Source organism: Crocodylus porosus, unplaced genomic scaffold (assembly GCF_001723895.1).
Source record: "Crocodylus porosus isolate Cpor-Errol unplaced genomic scaffold, CroPor_comp1, whole genome shotgun sequence".
Classification (NCBI taxonomy): domain Eukaryota; kingdom Metazoa; phylum Chordata; order Crocodylia; family Crocodylidae; genus Crocodylus; species Crocodylus porosus.
The window spans coordinates 43764245-43782391 of record NW_017728931.1 but is presented as its reverse complement, the minus strand read 5'-3'; the positions used below and the strand labels follow the sequence as shown (position 1 = coordinate 43782391).

The 18147-nt window shown below is 39.9% G+C and overlaps 1 protein-coding gene across 1 annotated transcript; it reads right to left on the bottom strand.

The window, feature by feature from the left end:
- Positions 1-1071: 1071 nt before the first annotated feature.
- SPIC (Spi-C transcription factor) lies at positions 1072-10886 on the bottom strand. The gene is made up of 6 exons (XM_019544011.1): positions 10822-10886; positions 8907-8933; positions 8187-8280; positions 6180-6292; positions 4759-4867; positions 1072-1627 (listed from the first exon to the last, which is right to left on the bottom strand). Exons 2-6 carry the CDS (start codon positions 8907-8909, stop codon positions 1182-1184), a joined length of 765 nt encoding a protein of 254 aa, XP_019399556.1. The 5' UTR covers positions 8910-8933; positions 10822-10886; the 3' UTR covers positions 1072-1181.
- Positions 10887-18147: the final 7261 nt, after the last annotated feature.

Here is an 18147-nt window from a genome sequence, read left to right as displayed (position 1 = left end):
TATCAGGAGTAGCAGTGGTGTAAAACCAGTATAAGTCAAATTGGTAGCAACCCCATTTTTTCATACCCACATAGATTCTTCTGTCTTTTAGTAACATCTTCATGATTTCATGTTGATAACATCATATATATCTAGTCATTATTATTACTTCTCTTCACAAATCAGTTTTGTTGTAATAGGTATTTGGGTTTGTAGTTACCTTGAGCAAATGATGATCTAGTGGAATTGGGTAATGCTTCTATGGAAGTGTATGGGAAACACTTGGCAATGACATTAACAGTGATGTAAGTTGGTCATAAGCAGGTGTAAGAGGTAAAGTAGAAGAGCTTGTGCTGACCCAGAGCAAGTATATTAATTCTGTATATCACTAAAACAACTGAACTTATTTTCTCCCATGTTAATTAAGTGTGAGGCTGCTGGGCATTTCAGTTATGTAACTGTGTTGAAGAAGAGGTGGAGAGGGAAAGGGGTATTTTAAACATGCAAATTATAACTATATAAGTAAATGCAAAAAAAAATTGTATTATTTTACAACTAAATACAGAATCATAAAAAATACAGCAGATTTCAAGAGGTTAATTTATTTTCTTAAGGTGCACTGGTGCACCTCCTGTTTCTATGTCATGTGGGCTCTAACAGCCAAATGGGTATTTGTCTAGAATATTTCTCTTAAAGAAAAATGCTGTTTAACTCATCAGGCATCTGGAGAATCTCTACCATTATTTTCTCATAACCTGAAATTCTTGGTGAGACGTAGAATACAGGTGCATATAAATGCTAATTTGAAAACTAGAAACCATATTCCATACACAACATTTCCAGTGAAATCAAGGAAAGCCTTCTATAAATACTGATGTCAGAATACAATCTTTGATGTCCAGGAAAAGACTAACAGTAGATTCTGAACCTAAGTACAAAGCTGTGAAATTAGACCAATTCCTCTAGAAAAGTAGAAATTAGTATGTGACTCAACAATGGCTACTTTAGTTGAAGACCCAATAAAAAGGTTATAATTATAGGAGAAAAGCATGATCAGTTCTGAATATTTTTTAAAATGTGTGCTATATTTTTAGAAGGAAAAATATATAGCAAGGTGAGTTCTCCTAAAATATTTTTAGCTATGAAAGACAAATTAATGTGACTGGTGAATCTCACTGTTAGCACGCTGTGTGAAAGACACATTAATGTGACTGGTGAATCTCACTGTTAGCATGCTGCAATGCATAGTCATTGTTATACATGTAATTATTGTAAGCAATCCAGTCATCTGAACACTGGTATTCTTGATCAGACTGAATGTACTGACAATAAACTGTTTCTTTTCCCAAGAAATAAGAGGGAGAGAGTCTTTGTAAAACAACTGCACTGAACTGATATGTCAACTTTCTTCGGATTTTAATGATTTCACCTGTTCTTCCATAGTTCCTCAGTGCTCTGGCCATTTTCTGGTACGTCATGATTTTGCGGTTCCCTTTTCTTTCCCCCCACAGCTCTGCAAGTTTCTCTTTGTTTTTGGAAACAAACTGGAAGACACCATTGGATTTATCCACCCACTGAATGCAATTTGCCATAGCTGGATCATAGAGAGACTCATGAAGATATTCAAATAGACGAAGCTTTTTTCTCCCTATATAAGAAAATAAAATGCAAGTGGTTAGAGTAGACTTCAGATCTGTATTGATGGGCAGTTGTCCATTTCCTGTTAAAGAGTCTTAAAGATGAAGCATAAGCCAACCTAGTAGCCTGACGTGGATTAAAAGCCCAATATAAGCAATGCATTAAAACAGAAATAGAGTAATGGGGTTTATATTTGTAAGACACAGAGGGTGTATCTACTCAAAATGCCACAGAGTTCAGTGGTCTGTTCCAGAGCTTTTGTGCATTGGCACAGATTTTGCCGTGCTGCACTAATGTGCAATAGAATTAGTCTCCTGTGCATTAAGCATCACAAAAACATTGCATTTGCATTTGCTACTGTGCATTAGCACAGCTACTGTGCCTTTATCTTACCTCAAATTAGAGGTATTAAGCTTAATGCACAGTAGGAAAGGCACATCAATGAACATATAGACGCACCCAGACAGACCACAGTTATAGGGATTTGGTCATCACAAGATTGATTCACTGAGTTTGGGATGACTAGAAAAAATATTCAGTGATTTTTGCCACCAGGGTACACACCTGACAAGACATTTAAATAGACTTCTAGTGAATGCTGAAGAACCAGTGCCTGGGACCAAGACCAATTTCTTTAAGCAGTACAGGAAGGAAGGTCTGGAGAGGGCTGGTAAAGACATTTTAAAGTAAAGGATTTTTTTTTTTTGTCAAAATGTTGTTTGGTTGAGTCTGAAGTATTACAAAACAAACAGCAATTCTGATGTACTACATTTTTGTTGCAAAAGTGGATTTTGTTCAATTCAAGAAATAGAGAGTTTGAGAGAGATCAGTATAAAAACTATAGAGATCTGTTTTGTGAATCCAGCAGGGTGCTGAACTAGATGGCCTTGTAAGGTCCCTTCCAGCCCTACTTTTCCATGATTCTATGAAGAACAAGCAGGTATGGGGAGATGGAAAGGGGAAAAGAGGAGTGATTGCCCTGGCCTGTCATCTGTATTGATATCACTGACTGCCTCCCTCAAAGAATAAAATTACCTGAAGGAAGGTGTCTTCCCCCAAGGCATGATCCTTACAGAAGCATGGTCCTGTGGAGGAGGCCCCCTTTCTGGGAGGGACTGCCTTAGTTTTTTTGTACAGGCTGGGCAAAATCTTATATAAGCCCCTACAGAGGCAACTAGATTGGGAGTTAAAAATCTGATACAAAGAGGAGGATTCTTAAAATTCTTGCCAGATTGGCAGACAAGGTTCTTTGGATAAATCCAATATCTTTTATTAGACCAGATAAAAGAGTTGGAAAAATTATTCTTTGCAAGCTTTCAGGTACAAACACCCTTCGTCAGGCTGAGGAAGTGTCTGCAGTCGGGCTGTGCTCTTCCTGGATGGGCCAGGAACATTGCCAGAGTAGAACATTTCAGGGAAGGGAGAATCTACACAGAAGAATAGGTTTCACTTTGACCACAGTGGAAACAGTCTGCTGGTGCCTACAGCTAATAAGACTTTGGGTGACTGTTTTAACCTGGAAGTTAGGAGGAAGGTGGCAGCTCCCAGGAGCACTTAAATATCTGTTAGAGATGACAGTAACCCTGCATTTGGTAATAAAAAATAGGACCAAAGTGACAGCTGAACTAGGAGGAACAGTTTGAACTCAAAGGTACTTTCCAGAAACATAACAGGGTGTCAGAAAAAGGAGTTATATAAAAGTAGGCACATGGCTAGTCATAAATAATAGGAACAACTCCCCCCCCGGTAAATAAATAAATAAATGCAAAACTATGTGAACTGGAATGTCTGGAAATGGATGCGGTCATAACAGGCACTCCTGAGAATGGCAGTTCGGAAAAGGTCAATGGGACACACTAATGAAACACCTGCCTACAAACTGTATAGGAAGTGGCAGGAGCTAGAAGGAATAGCGAAAATCTCTATGAATACAAAGACCAAGTCATAAGAATATAGTCATATTAATAGCACTGTATATACTTACCTCTTAATCAGAAAAAGGATATTAATCTCTCTCAACACTGTTGATTTAGGCAACTAAATCTACTGGAACAGCTATTACTTAAGGTAACTTCAGTTAGTTACCTGTTAAATGGCCAAGAGTAACAATGAGATAAACTTTAGAGGCAAAAATTTAATGCTATATATAACTGTTCCTTGGAACAGCAAATTCTAAAGCATTCAAGGGAAAGAGTTATTCTTGACTTAGTCCCTAGGAGTTTATCCCAGTAGCAGCTGTCACTGAACCACTAAGCATCAGTAACCACAGTATAATTAAGTTCAACGTCCATGGGGAAGAGATTATACTAGAAACTGGCACTGTGTGGCTAAACTTTACAAACGGGGATTTCAAAATGAAACAAAAAAAAGGAAGCTACTCAAAAAGACCCTAACATCAAAAGCAAAGGGTGTCAACTCAGCAGGGAGGCTACCATAGCAGAATCACAGAAAGCAGGCTTACCCGTAGGCAAAAAAGGAAGCTAGATGGCAAGTAATAAACGGAGTGGTTAAACTGACTGTTCCAGCCAAGCAGATAGTCTTCAGAAAATGGAAATCCAACTCCAGCAAGGTCAATGGAAAAGAACATAAACTACAGTTACTCAAATGCAAACTGGAACTTGAGGGAGCAAAGGGGTAATTTGAAGAGCACAAAGAAAATAATTAAGTGTAAAAACCTGATGAGTATATTGGACCAGAAGGAATAAAAGCAACAATTAAAGTAGATGAGGATATTATTGAGAGCTGAATTATGTCTTTGTATCTACCTTCAACTCAGGTGATTTGGAAGGATACCCAGGCCTACCCTTTCCTGATGGCAATGAAGAGGCATTGTCAGAGACTGAGATATCAAAAAATGTATCTAAGCTAATGAGATTCTGGAAAAAAACAGTCTGCTGGAGAGGTTGCTATAAATCACGCAGATGGCTAAACTGTTCCACTCTGTTATCTGATTTACATCAGCTCAGAACTGAGCTGTATTTCAATAACTAAAATCAAAGCATGAATTAAATGTCTTCTGTTAAGAGTAAAGGAAAAAATTAAGAAAACAATAAAAGAAACATAATTCATCAGGTCAAAGGGTGCGGGGGTAGAAGGATCTGGAGAGAGCACGAAGTGTACATTAGTATTCTTTCTACACACCTTTTCCTCCTTTTTGCTGGCTGCCAGATGCATGCATCAGTTGGTTTTCTGAAATATTCTGCAGGCTGCGGTAGACAATCTCATCAGAATAAAGATTTGTTGGGCTGTTCTTTAAAACAAACAGAATTGCTAATAAAAAACACATGGTAATAAAAAACACTTGAAAAGAATCCATTTTACAGGTAACCTCTGGAATTCTACTTTTTATCAGAGGAAAAAGGAGATTTTTTCCTTATTATAGCATTCATCAGGTTTAGGAGAAATGATTGCTCTCCTACTGAAGTGGGGTATAGTGGGAAAATTGTAAATGTTCCCATCATCAAACAATTTCAGCTGTTCTGTTAGGAGTAGGGAAGAAAAGAGAAAGAGCTTTAGGTTCTACTCTCAAATGCCTAAGGATATGTAAAAGGCCGTGGCCATCTGGACTTCTGTTACAGTGCTCCACTCTACTTAGCTGCTTCCTGGCAGTGGGACTGCAGTGAACTTGAGCAAACAGTAACTATCTCAGCAATGCTCCCATTTTCCTTCACTATTTGAACACTGGGCACTTTTACACGTGCTCCAGAGATGGGGAGAGGGGCAGGGGAAGGGACGGGGAATGTTTTAATTAGAGCAGCTCCGAGAACCGCTCTAATTAAAGCACCAGAGCTTCTCATGTATCAGCATCCCATGCTTCAAAATGGTGGTAAGGGCACTTGCACTAAAGCTCGTTTGGCAAGCTTTAGTTCAAGTGCCCCGCCACCATTTTGAAGTGTGGGGATGCTGATGCAGACTCAGTTAATCAAATCTATGTGGCACACTCCAGCAGACTCGATTAATCGAATCTGCTCCGACTCATTGTAATTATAGCACATTGGAGCAGCCTCCATGCTTATGTACCTACTGTCCTTTCAAAAAAAGCAAAAACCAGGAAAGCCAATTTGGATCAAGAGCCAAAATACTGCTTCCCCTTCCCCGGCATTCTAAAACCAAGTGGCCCAGGAACAGCATGAGCAGTACTTGACAGTCTGTTTTTCCCTGTGACAACTACCATTCTAAAACATCCTAAAAAAGGAACAAACTACTGACCCTAGAGTTTGTTCTTTTCTGTCTGCTCCCAGAAAACATAAAAGTCACCCCTCCTCACCCTAACACTAAGATTGTTTGCTAGCTTGCACAGAACTCCAATGACTGATATAATCTAAACTAGAGCACCAGATAGTAAAAAAAAATTACATCTCTTTACTTCTTGATTTTCTCAAATAGTTGGTCCTATTTGGTACCACAAGCAGTTATTACTAAGGGGAGACCTTCAAACTCATTGTGCAAAGGTTTCTTATGTAACTATGCCAGAATTACTTTACGCCAGGATAAATTTTTGTTAGGGTGTGAAATATGAACAGCTTGTTATCTTTTTACTGCTGTGTAATTGATCTACTTACTACTACATTCCGCCAGTTATACACCGGTTCCTGTGTTGGTGGTGCTACAGAGTAGTTTGGGTTTGCTCGGAAATGAGGGTGATGATTGATTACCGTCAGGCAGTTTTTACAATCTATTTGAAAATTAAGGAAAAAATTTAAAATTACACACAGAAGAATGAGTGAGAAAAAGAGAAAAGAAGCAGAATTATTTCTGCAGGCCCCTGTTCTAACTCATGACTCTTTACATAAAATACCATGAGTTACGCTCCCCCCCAACCCAATGGACATTCACCAGGCTGCATCAGCCCAGCCCTGATCGTGTGACAGATTAATTTTAGGAAATACAATTTCCCTAAGGTGCTCCAGAATGGACCACCTTCATCTGATCCCTCATTTGATGAGAGTGAATTTGTCATATGATTGGCCACTTTAAAAGCGCTCTGCAGCCATGTACATGTGTCATGACATGGCTGTAGAGTGCTTTCAGGAGGCTAATCATGTTACAAACATAACTTCTGTCTGTGCCCTAAAATTACTTTTGTTTCAGGATGTCTTATCTTTCTATGGCTACCTTCTAGATTACAAAATCTCCAGAGAAAGCATTCTCAATATCTATGGTTTGGACAGGACCAAGCAGATTGTAGCCATATATATGTTCATTACTATTCATTAATAGGTTATTTGTTGGTTGTGGAAAGCAGAATGTTTAAAAAAAAACAGGCATTCATGGATAGGAAGCAGTTTGGATAATGAAGAAAATGCCTATGTTTACCAAATAGAATGATGAATGGGATAATCTTGGAAGACTACAAGAAGTGTTAGATTGTAAGAAAGAAAAAGGAAACACTTCCTGTGCAAGTTATACAATACAAGGTAATGGAATAAAATAAGAACTAAAATTCTGGAAACTTGATTCTAGGAAGTGCCATCTCAGGAATCTGAAAATCTTAATATTAAATTGTTTTAAAATGTTATAGGTCTAAATTAATTACAGGGATAACATTCTAACAGCATTTGAAGTGCCAGATAGAACTACACTGAATTAACTTAATCCCTCAGGATATTTATAGATAGCAGAACTCAGCACTGGATTGCAACATTTGGAGGAGGTCACATGCTACAGAAGAGGTCTTTAAAGAAGTATGATTACTCTATTTTGAAGTGCAGGCCAGGTCTGGGAAGTGCTGAACACTTTGAATTACATGTGGTTGGCATCTCCCTGGATTTGGTCCTTCACAGATTTGGACAAGAACAATACATTGCATATTAGCAATTATTAACCTTGCAAAAAATGTATATAATGAGCTTGTAAGCCAAAGTAAGACTTTAGACAGCAGACCCAGACCAATTAACATCAGTAGAGGATATAACTTTTATATACTATGTCTTTGCATTAGAATATAATAAATTACTATGTCAAATAATAATACATTCTCTTCAGTGAAATCCTAGTGCTACCAAAGTCAGTGGGAGTTTTGCCACTGGTTTCAAGGGCAGCATCATAATTTAACCCCCATTCTTTCAGTGTTGACTATGTTGACATTTTGTAAAATTAACAATTATAGGAAGAGCTCTAGCTGTCCAGTAGTCTAATATTCAAGACTTCTTTACCAGAAATCTCAATTTATGGCCTGATTAATTAAAGATTTTTAAAAGCCAGCATATTTACATTACGTTGGAAATTAATACATTGCATTTTCTAATACACTTCCCAGAATTCAAAACACTGCACAAAAATATTTGTCTTCATTTGTATTTAATTCACCTTAATGGAAATTAAGTGACTGTTGAAATCACTGGTACCTGAATTACCTTTTTTGTATTACAATGAATTGTTTCATCAGTTCACTCACAGTATACCTCACAGAGCAATTTCCAACATGTAAACTGAAAAATAGGTACTGTACTGTAATCACGTATACTTTGAGAACAGAAAGCTATTGTCCAAGAAAAGCTGTTTAAAGGGTTCTTCCCCTTGTAACAATTTAAAATGATAACGTGAATTGCAATAATAGTCCTTTTTACCTGGTGGATACTGAATTTCACCATCAGAATGCTGCTGCAGCACTTCTAGGGCATCTTCAAAGGCCTGACCCAATATGTCTTGATCCGTAATATTCTGTAAGAACAACAGATCTTTTCAGTTTTAAATCAGCAGAAACCAGTTCTGAGTTATCATCCAGTTTTAGTTGCATGCTCAAGGGCAAATGGAATAACAGCATGGAATATTGATAGAATAAACCATCCTGTGGGAACATACATGGTAGCCACTTTTGGCTTGCACCTTGGAGAGAGACTCAGAGATCAGTGGGACAATTGAAGTGAGTAAAATTACTTGCATGTAAAAGTGTTTTACAGGCCATTTCCTAAATTTGCGGGAGAAATTTTCAAAAAGAATATTCATTGTTACTAGACTGGTTCAAAAACTTTAATAAGAAAGTTTATAGCTATACTATAATAGGACTTACTAACACCAAACCTATGACTCAATAACATACAGGTGATTCCACATGCTACACTCAAATTGGGAACTGTTGGCAAGTGAGAATGCTACAATATTCTACTATTGGAAACCACACTGGTGTTTTACAAAACAGTTAATTACCACTGTAGGGTAGCTTGGTATTTTTTTTCACAGCAGAGAAAACAATACTTTTCCAAATTACGCAATCTCCTGAAAACTTCTAATGCAAAGTTTATAATCATCCTTAATGAAAAATAGAAATAAAGAGATTGTTGACTTACCATTACTTAGATACCAAAATGGAAATCCTGCTTAAATGAAAAGAATGAAATTTTAATATTTTAACCTGAATACAGTTATTTTGGTGACATAACTGGAGTTACACCAGATTATTTCTCATGAAATTTAGGATATGCTACAGTTCAATATAAGATAATTTAAAGTGCTTACAAAAATAAACACATTAGAGAGGGTGCTTTAGTAGAAGTTTTTAATGAATAATAATTAAATTAGTGGTTTTAGAGATTGGTCTTGGATTTTGTATAAAAAAACCCCACACAATTTCTTTTTAATAAGACCCCGTGAAAGAATGCCATGGTATTTTCCATAAAGATATTACTTTTACTTTATAATCTCACATATATTACTTTTATACACTAAAATTTTAAATTTTAAGGTGAATAGGTACATAATTTTACATAATTACATTAACTGCTTAATTTCCCAGAGAATATTAACCTGAATTGACTGCAGGTATTTGCTGGTAAGTCTTTCATGTTAATTCTTGTTAAATTCTTTCACACGTCACTGAACCAAGAGTAATTTTTCCTATTACAGATTAGCATATAAATATATATACATATATCTAACCCTCCAGAGTAACTGTTAGCTTCTTCCGATAATTAGATTGTTTTAAAAAACTTGATAATAGATGTTATTCCAACCCCAAGTGGAATATGTGTTATATGTAGTGTTACTTATAAATGGTTCCTCAGTTTTCTCTTTTTGGCACACTTAGCATATCGACACAGATTCTTATAATTATTTTCACAGCCTTAATTAAATACCTTGCATTTTTTTCTTTTTAAATGTTAACATATTGAAACGTTCTAATTATTTTATGAATCCATATTTACCTCATTAGAGGTAAGATCTTGGTTTGTTTAAAAGAGCAGAAATGTTGCCAATGGATATAATATTTGACTTCATGAGGGTAGCAAGGTACAGTACTTATAGAGATGAAGGTTGGTACTTATACAAATTTGTTTTCCTGGACCATACAGATCTAATGTCTACCAGAAGTCTGGGAACCATTGATCCTTCCAGATCATGGTGCATGCATGAGAGGTCACCCAGACCTTTGGTGCATATATCTAGGTAGGAGTCGGGGTTTTTTTTTGGAGGAATAGAGGCTGCCCAGATCTTCCATCCTGCCTTTAGACCACTAAAACAGAATCCAAAGGCCAGGCATTTGGTGCCTCCATGTCTGCACTTGTATAAGCATCCAGGAATTAAACCCAGGTCCCCTGTGTGGCAGACAAGGATTCTACCACTGAACCACAGGGCACTTCCTACCAGAAGTAGCGAATTTTACAATATGTATCACATACTTTCCATATACACTTATAGATCTATTTTAAAACAATGATTGAATAAATCACTACCACGTCTATGGTATCAAACAAAAAGAGTGAAATCCTGGTTCCAATGCAGTCAATAGACATTTTCTTACAGATTTTATGGAGGTCAATATGGCACCTGCCTCTTGTGCTCAAAACAGGAGGGATCAACTTTATCTTTGGTATAAATCTACTGATTTCGACTTTTGGTGTGCCTGAAAGCAGATTTGGGGCCATGTTGCATGTCAAACTTTAGAAATATATTTAAAATCTGTTTCAACATTGCTAAAATCAGTAGTTGTCCCCTTGACATGCATGCAGTCATACATTAAAACCAGCATTCCTTAAATTTTAATTGACCAGTACTTGTGAAAATGATTATTATATTGCCCTATCTCCAGACTAATAAGTAGTACATTTGATAGCAATATCTGATTATGGTTTCAATAACCTACAAGGGTAAAATATCAGATACCACTGAACAGCTGTACCATTTACAGAGCTAAAAATTACAAAAGCCTCCCCCTCCCCCAATAAAAAGTTATACCTTATTTTTCAAAGAAGTCTGACCACTTACCTGGGATAGGAACTTAACATACAGCACAGCAGTCAGTTTAAAAATACTGAGGGACTGAATTTTACAGCAATGGGCTGGAAGAGGGGATGCATTAAATAGCTAGTTTTGGGGAAGTGATTCAAGTAGGGGTTTTTTTTTAGATTTAAGGTATAGTGCAGCGCCACTATGGCTTTTAATTTAGCTCTGGGCCATATAGAAATCATCAGGATACTTCAGAAGGGTCTTCACGACAGTAGGGTGTTTTACTTTGGAATTAAATAAAATGGTGTAATCATTGTTTAAATTATGCAAAATTATAAGCAACTGAAACTGATTCATTTGAACTGTAAGAGCCTTGCTTGTAAAACTGCTATGAAAACATTACATCCCAAGCACATAATCTACATCCTTTCCCTCTAATATAAAGATGTTGATGGATTTTAAGGACACTTGGGAATAGATAAGAACTTCTTGGTTGGCTCAGTCTAAACAACAGACTAAATCAAAATACAGATCAGAACACCAAAAAACTCTACGGAAATTTGGATCTGGAAATCAATGTTTAGATCAGTGGTTCTCAACATTTTTAGACTCAAGGTACCCCTTGGAAGATACCAGCTTTTCACTTCTACTTGTCTTTTGACTGTGGGAAAATAGTATACCAAGTCTTACATTGCAAAGGACTCTGAAAGACCATAACAGGTCTGAATGGTCTTGTCACTATGGATTCCTAATTGAAATCTCTGGTTGTGTCCACACGAGCATAGACATTTGGTTCCCCTGGGACAACTAGCAGTGGGATACCTTGTGCCACCACGAGTTGTCCCTGGGGAACGCCTGTGCCATGAGCCCTCTGGTACACAGCAGGTTGCTGGGGGTGGGGTCGGGGAGGCTGGGGCCAGTACTGAGCTGGCCCTAGCAGCCTTACCTGGGGTCCTGAGGGCTTCCTGGGGCTACAGCAATGTTGTCTTCCTGCACAGAGCCTGGCTGGCAGCTGGAGCATGGCTCTGGCTGGCCAGGCTCCGCTTTTGAGTGGTGCATGCTGCCCCCACATGTGAAGTTCCAGGTTTTGGGGTTTCTTTGCACAGGTTTTTTTGACCCCTGGAGAATAGCTGAATGTATGGTATGTGGCATCGCAGATGTGTCTGCATCGCCACATACCACACAGCCATGGTTGTCTAGATGTGGCCTCTGAGTTTATTTTATGAACCATGTGTGGGTGTTTGTACACATAACAGTGATAATATTGTGCGGCACGCTACAGGCCGCTTAAACGTATTTTGCACTACCCTGGTTGAGAATCACTGGTTTAGACTGTCGTTTGAGGTGGGCATTATTCTACATTTTTATAGCCAAATCTATCACTCACTACTCAGGCCTCTGAGTTTTACAAATCCTGGAAAACTGTCATTGCCACTTCTGTGGCAAACTAATTTGATTAAGGAAAAAAAATACTCTGAAATAACAAGTCCTTCAAAACAGGTAGGTACTCTATAACTGGTTCTTTGCAGTCCAGAGCTTGTAAATGTTAGAAGATATCACTCTGTCACCTGGGCCTCTGCAAAAAAAAGTCCTCAGAGGCAAGGCCATCTGTTTTGGCAAGTATTCGAAATGACCTCAGTTTTCTGCCACAAACTTCCGTAAAATAGCAATCACTGTCAGCATTGTCTATCTAAAGCTCATCTATTAGGAACAGTTGACAGAGAGTAGCACTAAAAATGGCTATAAATTGTAAATATAACTGATTTGCAGACAAAATGATATGAACACCCAAAATGATGTCATACCCCTCAAGTGCAATACTTGAGAGGTATGACATTCAAAGCTACTTTTCAGTCCTAGGCCCTAAAGCTTCAAGATATCTGCCATTCCTTCCTAGAAAAATACTTGAGTTATAAAAAATACTCAAGTAAATACTTTCCTGGTAACATTTTTGAGTTATTCTATAGATGCATGTTATAGACCTATTCTGATCTGACTTGATTTACATAGGAGAATGAATTACAAGAAGTGTTCTTAAGGTGTAACATAATTCAGCATGGGAATTGGTAGCAAAGCTGATTAAACAATTACTTTCCTGTTCAACTGTTACTAAGCCATTGAATTTAGTTTACTCTGTAACAGAAGCATAAAGAGGCTCCATGGCTAACCCCCTTTTTTGTAGCAAAGACAACTAACAAATTCTTTCTAGTTGTATCAGAATTTAAAAATAAGAATGGGTTCCGAGATCGATAGAAGAAATGTGCTATACAGCAGCGCTTCACAACCTTTTGCACCTTATGTCCCACCAACCATTTTGTCAAAAAACCCTGGTCCCACCATGATAAAAACAAAACCCCACTGTTCAAGACATCCATTGATTCATCTATTTGGAGTACAGACAACTTTGATTTTTTCCAATCCGGCTATGAGTTGAAGTCCCACCTACACGACCTTTGAATCCCACCAGTGGGATGCGTCCCACTGGTTGAGAAACAGTGCTATACAGTATTTGTTAGGCCCCCTCTACATGGGCAGGTAAAGGTGAAATAGGATCTAATATGCAATTCACACAATTGCACCTCCTGCCATGCCACATGTGCATGACAGGAGGTGCAATTGTGGGATGGTGCATTAGATCCTATTGTGCTTTATTTTTGTTGCAGGGGAAACCTTATCCTGGGCTCCCCCTGAACCAGCAAGAAGCAAGTGAAGCTGGGAGCCCCCTTAGCAGAGGAGCTCCCAGCTGCAGGGACACCCCACACACCCCTGCAGCTGGGAGAGACGTCTGCCATGACCTTCCTGCCTTGGGGAGCGTGAAATCCCCAGGGCTGGGAGATCATGACTGCAGCAATCATCCAGCCTCAGCAGTATGTGAAACCCCCACAGAATAGGGAGATTACTGCAGTAGTGATCTCCCTGCCCTGGATGTTTCATGCAGCCCCAGGGCTGTGATATTGTAATTGCACCCTGTGGTATCAGAAGGTAGGCTGCAGGGTCCCACCATCTACAGCTGTGTGACTCTGACTTCCAGGAGCTACGGGGTGCTGCTGGAACCCAAAGTCTGCAGCTGCTGAGGCTGACAGTCTCCAGTAGTTCAGGGACTTGCAGTCCCAGCTGGGTTTCATGCACCTCTGTGCTTGGGAGCCCAGTCAGGAGCTCCCAGCTGCAGGGGAGACCCTGGTATATGTGCAAATTAAAGCTTAATAGCAATCATCTGTAAAGCTAGTGCACATGATCAAGGTCTAACGTTATACCTGGTTGGAGCTTTTTATGGAGTGATATCTATTTTGCATGTGTAGCTGGGCTCAAGGTAATTGCACAATTAACTGGTTAGTTGTGCAATACCTGTAGTGTAGAGGGGGCCTGATTTGCACACTCTTAATTCAGAACAGGAGTTACAAGGTTCTGACCTTAGTTAAAAGCAAAGTTGACTGAGAAAACATAGATTAAAGTTTGTGAAGTTACAACAGTTTACCTGAGATCCAAATCTTACCCCAGGTTCTACTGTCTTCCTATCAGCTAGAAGTTATTACTTATTGGGAATTACACCTGCAACGATGCATTTTTTTATCTACACCTGCATGTAGGCCCAAATTCAGGTTGTTATTCTTTTGTATTACAATTAACCCCATATTGTTCATCTCAGCCACCAAAAATGCTGTAGTGAAAATGAAATGGGGCTCAGAGGCAGAATCTGGCATAAAAATGAATGCCTGTTAACAGAGTTGACCTGAGCAGGGTGTGGCGCCTGGGGCAAATCAAACTGTGCGGGGCCCTGCCCTTGCTCTGATCGGGGCCCCAGACCTGAAGGTGGCATCAGCAGCAGGGGGTGGGGGTTAGTAAGTGGCTAAATGCCACTCCACCCAGCTCCATGCTGCTGCTGCTCTGCCCCACTCTGCGGGGGCCCCCAAAGCACAGGGCCTGGGGCACTCGCCCCAGTTCGCCCCCCACCCACCCACAGACAGCCCTGCCTGTCAAAGTTATCTCATCATTATGTTTTCATTTATGATACCAGGCCACAATATTAAAAAAATAGACAATACATTTTCTGTTTTCAGGTAGAATCGGAAGATATTATAGGTAGCGTTATCGCAAATGCAACTCTTGTTTTATAAGCTGGTCTTAAACTCCCCAACCAATTTGTATAATTTAATCATTTATAAGTTTCCTGTTAGGGCTCAGTCCACAACCCTTTGAAGTCTGTGGGAGTTCAGAATTTATAATGTAAAGGAACTTTTCAAATTTGGGTTTTTCATTTAACATCTTTTTCATTTATCACTGTTTAAAAGCATATATTCAAAGGGTACTATAGCACTAGCATTCACAATAAGTTGAAATCTCATTCAGATCAGCATGTTATTCTTAACCAGGCTGAATTAATCCATTCTTATATAATTGTATGCTGTCAAATACAATGTTCTAGATGTAAGAATAAGAAAACTTCATAGTTCCATGAACTGTGAATATCTTCTTATTACATTACTTACCATAAAGGCAGTATGTGAATGCTTGAATGTAAGTTATTATCATTCTAAAAATATCTATCTTGTTATTTCACATGCCTCGTCACACAGAACTTGACTTCCTTCTGATGGCAGGATGGACACCAGTGTAATAAAACACACCTTCAATCTTTGCAAAACTTGATGTCCCTTCATAACCTAAGATTCTAAAATACAGGATCAGAGGGAAATTGCAGATCTGAAGGATGCCTTCTAACTTATATCACTAAGGAAATTACATTAGAACAGCTTTTTATAAACCTTCTTATTAACTGGAAATATGTATTTAGGGTCACTAGTTCCTGTGAAGGATCTCAAATTACACTTAAAAATATGCTTGTCTGAAAAAGAGGTGGTCACGTGTACAAAATATATAGTTGTACATGGAAAACATAACGAAACACACAGGTTATGGATTGTCTGTGAAAGATCATGTGGTACAAGTACAATTGTGCATTTTGTATGAACATGGGCACATATATTGAGACGTGTTTTTGAAAGTTGGGGCCCAAATGCTCTCTTCACGTACTCTAATAATACATAGTTACTAATAATTCTTGTGCTTTGTATTCCTCTCAAGGTGCTTTTGAAGGGGAAACAGTTAAATATCATTCTTCCCATTTTATAGATGAGGAAAATAAGGTACAGATAAAAATGAATTGCATAAGGAACAGATTCAGGTCTCCAGGACTTCCACTTCTGTGTCCTACCCATAGGCTCTTGTCAGTCTATGCCAAATTCTCCCTTCTTCCCTCCCCAAAAAATCCTCTGGTTTCTGACAGTGAAACTTTCACTGTCTCTCAGGATGGATTGTATTCTGCTTGGAGTGATTTCTGGGGACATGCATTGCATTAACTTGTCTTTGTGTAAAACCAGAGTACTGTTCTTTTTAGAGACAGGATCTCATTGTTCCTAGATAGCTGACAACATATCAGCCTCTCTCACAACTGTTCGCCATGGCAAACCTGGCAGCTCCCTCCTGGGTATTTTGTGTACAAAAGAACTGAATCTGTCTGTTATGATTTTATGTTAAATGGGAAAAGCGGCTTCCAGTAACGAGGCTGAAAATGAGAACTCACTATTCAAATTCTAGTATCTTGAATGACTGATGACCCTGATATGCTGAATCAAAATTTGAATGTGAACATGAAACAGAGACATCATAAACCTCTCATTTTCTCTTTCCTCTGTGTTTTAAAAACCCATTTCCAACAATAGAAGCATTGTTTAGGATTCTGAACTTACTCTCACCCTTGCTTGGCTGCTGCAGTGGAGCAGAGTGCAGAGCCCAGCTCCCCCTCCCCAACGGGTGGCCCAGCTGGAGCAGAGCCCATGGTGGGGGTTGGAGGGCGTTGGCTTCCTGCTGAAGGCTCAGGCTCCCCGCCCTGCTGCCCTCCCCCCTGGGGCCTTTGTGCCCCACTGGGTGGGACCCGGCGTGGCAGCACAGAGCAGGGCCAGGTGGCGAAGCTTGATGGCACCGCTGGGAACTCCATGCCAATGGGGCAAGGCACCCCCCTACCCTCCCTGCAGCAGAAAGGGGGACAACTCTGTGCTGCCAACCCTGCTGCTGGGCAAGCAGAGGGCACTTTGCCAGGGCAGCATGGGGCTTGCAGTAGCTGCAATAAGCTTCGCTGCCCCAACCCGCTCTGCTGCACTGGGTCCCACCCACTGGGCTGTGGAGGTCCTGAGGGGAGGGCAGCAGGGCACAAAGCCTGAGCCCACAATGCAGAGCCCATCCCTGCCTCTGCTCCGCCGGGAGTGTGCGATGGGGAGCCAGCCCTATTCCCCTGCCCCTCGGACGTGCTGCCCATGGCTCCGTCCTGCTCCCTGCCTGGGCCCTGTGGCCGCACATTCCAGCCCCAGGGCCCAAGCCCCATGCACCTCCTGGGCTTGGCAGCAACCCTGGCCCCAGCCCAGCCCTGCCCAACTCCCTCCTTCCAGCTTTTCCTCCCTCACTCTGGGGGCCTCAATCCCCCCTTCTCTCCCCTGCCAGACTTACCTGCTGGAGCTGCTCTCCAGGCTGCCTGACAGCCATGTGCATGTGTGAGTACACACATGCACATGGCACCCTCTGCCTGACCACCCTTCTCCCACTCCCCCTAGCACCTTGAAGGCTGGAACTCTGTGCTTTACAAAAGTGGAAAATCCACGTGTTTCTCCATTAAAATGAAAAATCATGTTTTTCCTCAATTAAAAGGGAAAATCTGCATTTTTCCTGTTTTTTCTATGGGAAACAGAAAACCCAGATCCCTGATGATAATGATTGGTACTACAGTTGCTTTTAGAGGCCCCTATTATCTTCCTGACCTCTTTGTGCTAGGCACTATGCAAAACATAAAATAAAAGAGCCCCTGCACTGAAGCACTTACAGTTGAAATGGCAGAAATATTCTCACCAGGCAGTTATAGCTTGTTCAAAATTTTTCACATATCAATCAAGTTGTAGTTGCTCAAGCAGGAAAAGATAGATGACTTGAAATGTGGCCCAGATTATCACCAAAAACAAAGTATGAAAACTGGATTATGGAAAATATTCTGTTTGAAGTGGTGGTTTGTCTTGTCAAAGAGGCCTGCCCTATCAACCCAACAGAGCTTCAGAGAGTTATGAGTGGCCAGTGTTGCTCTCAGAGAGGCTTTGTGTCTACATACCTGCTCTGGCCCTTAGCAGCTTCCCTTACCCAGTTCGCTAGCTATGTAGCTCCATTGTAACCACACTATTAGGAATCCACCTGTTTGTGGTTACCCTCCTGGCTTCTTAATAAAGATAATAAAACACTTGCTTCCATGAAGGTAGAGCAAGTGGAAGAGCATATGTAATGTAGCTCCCTTGCCTTCCCACCTAAAACACCAGCAAATCTATCCAC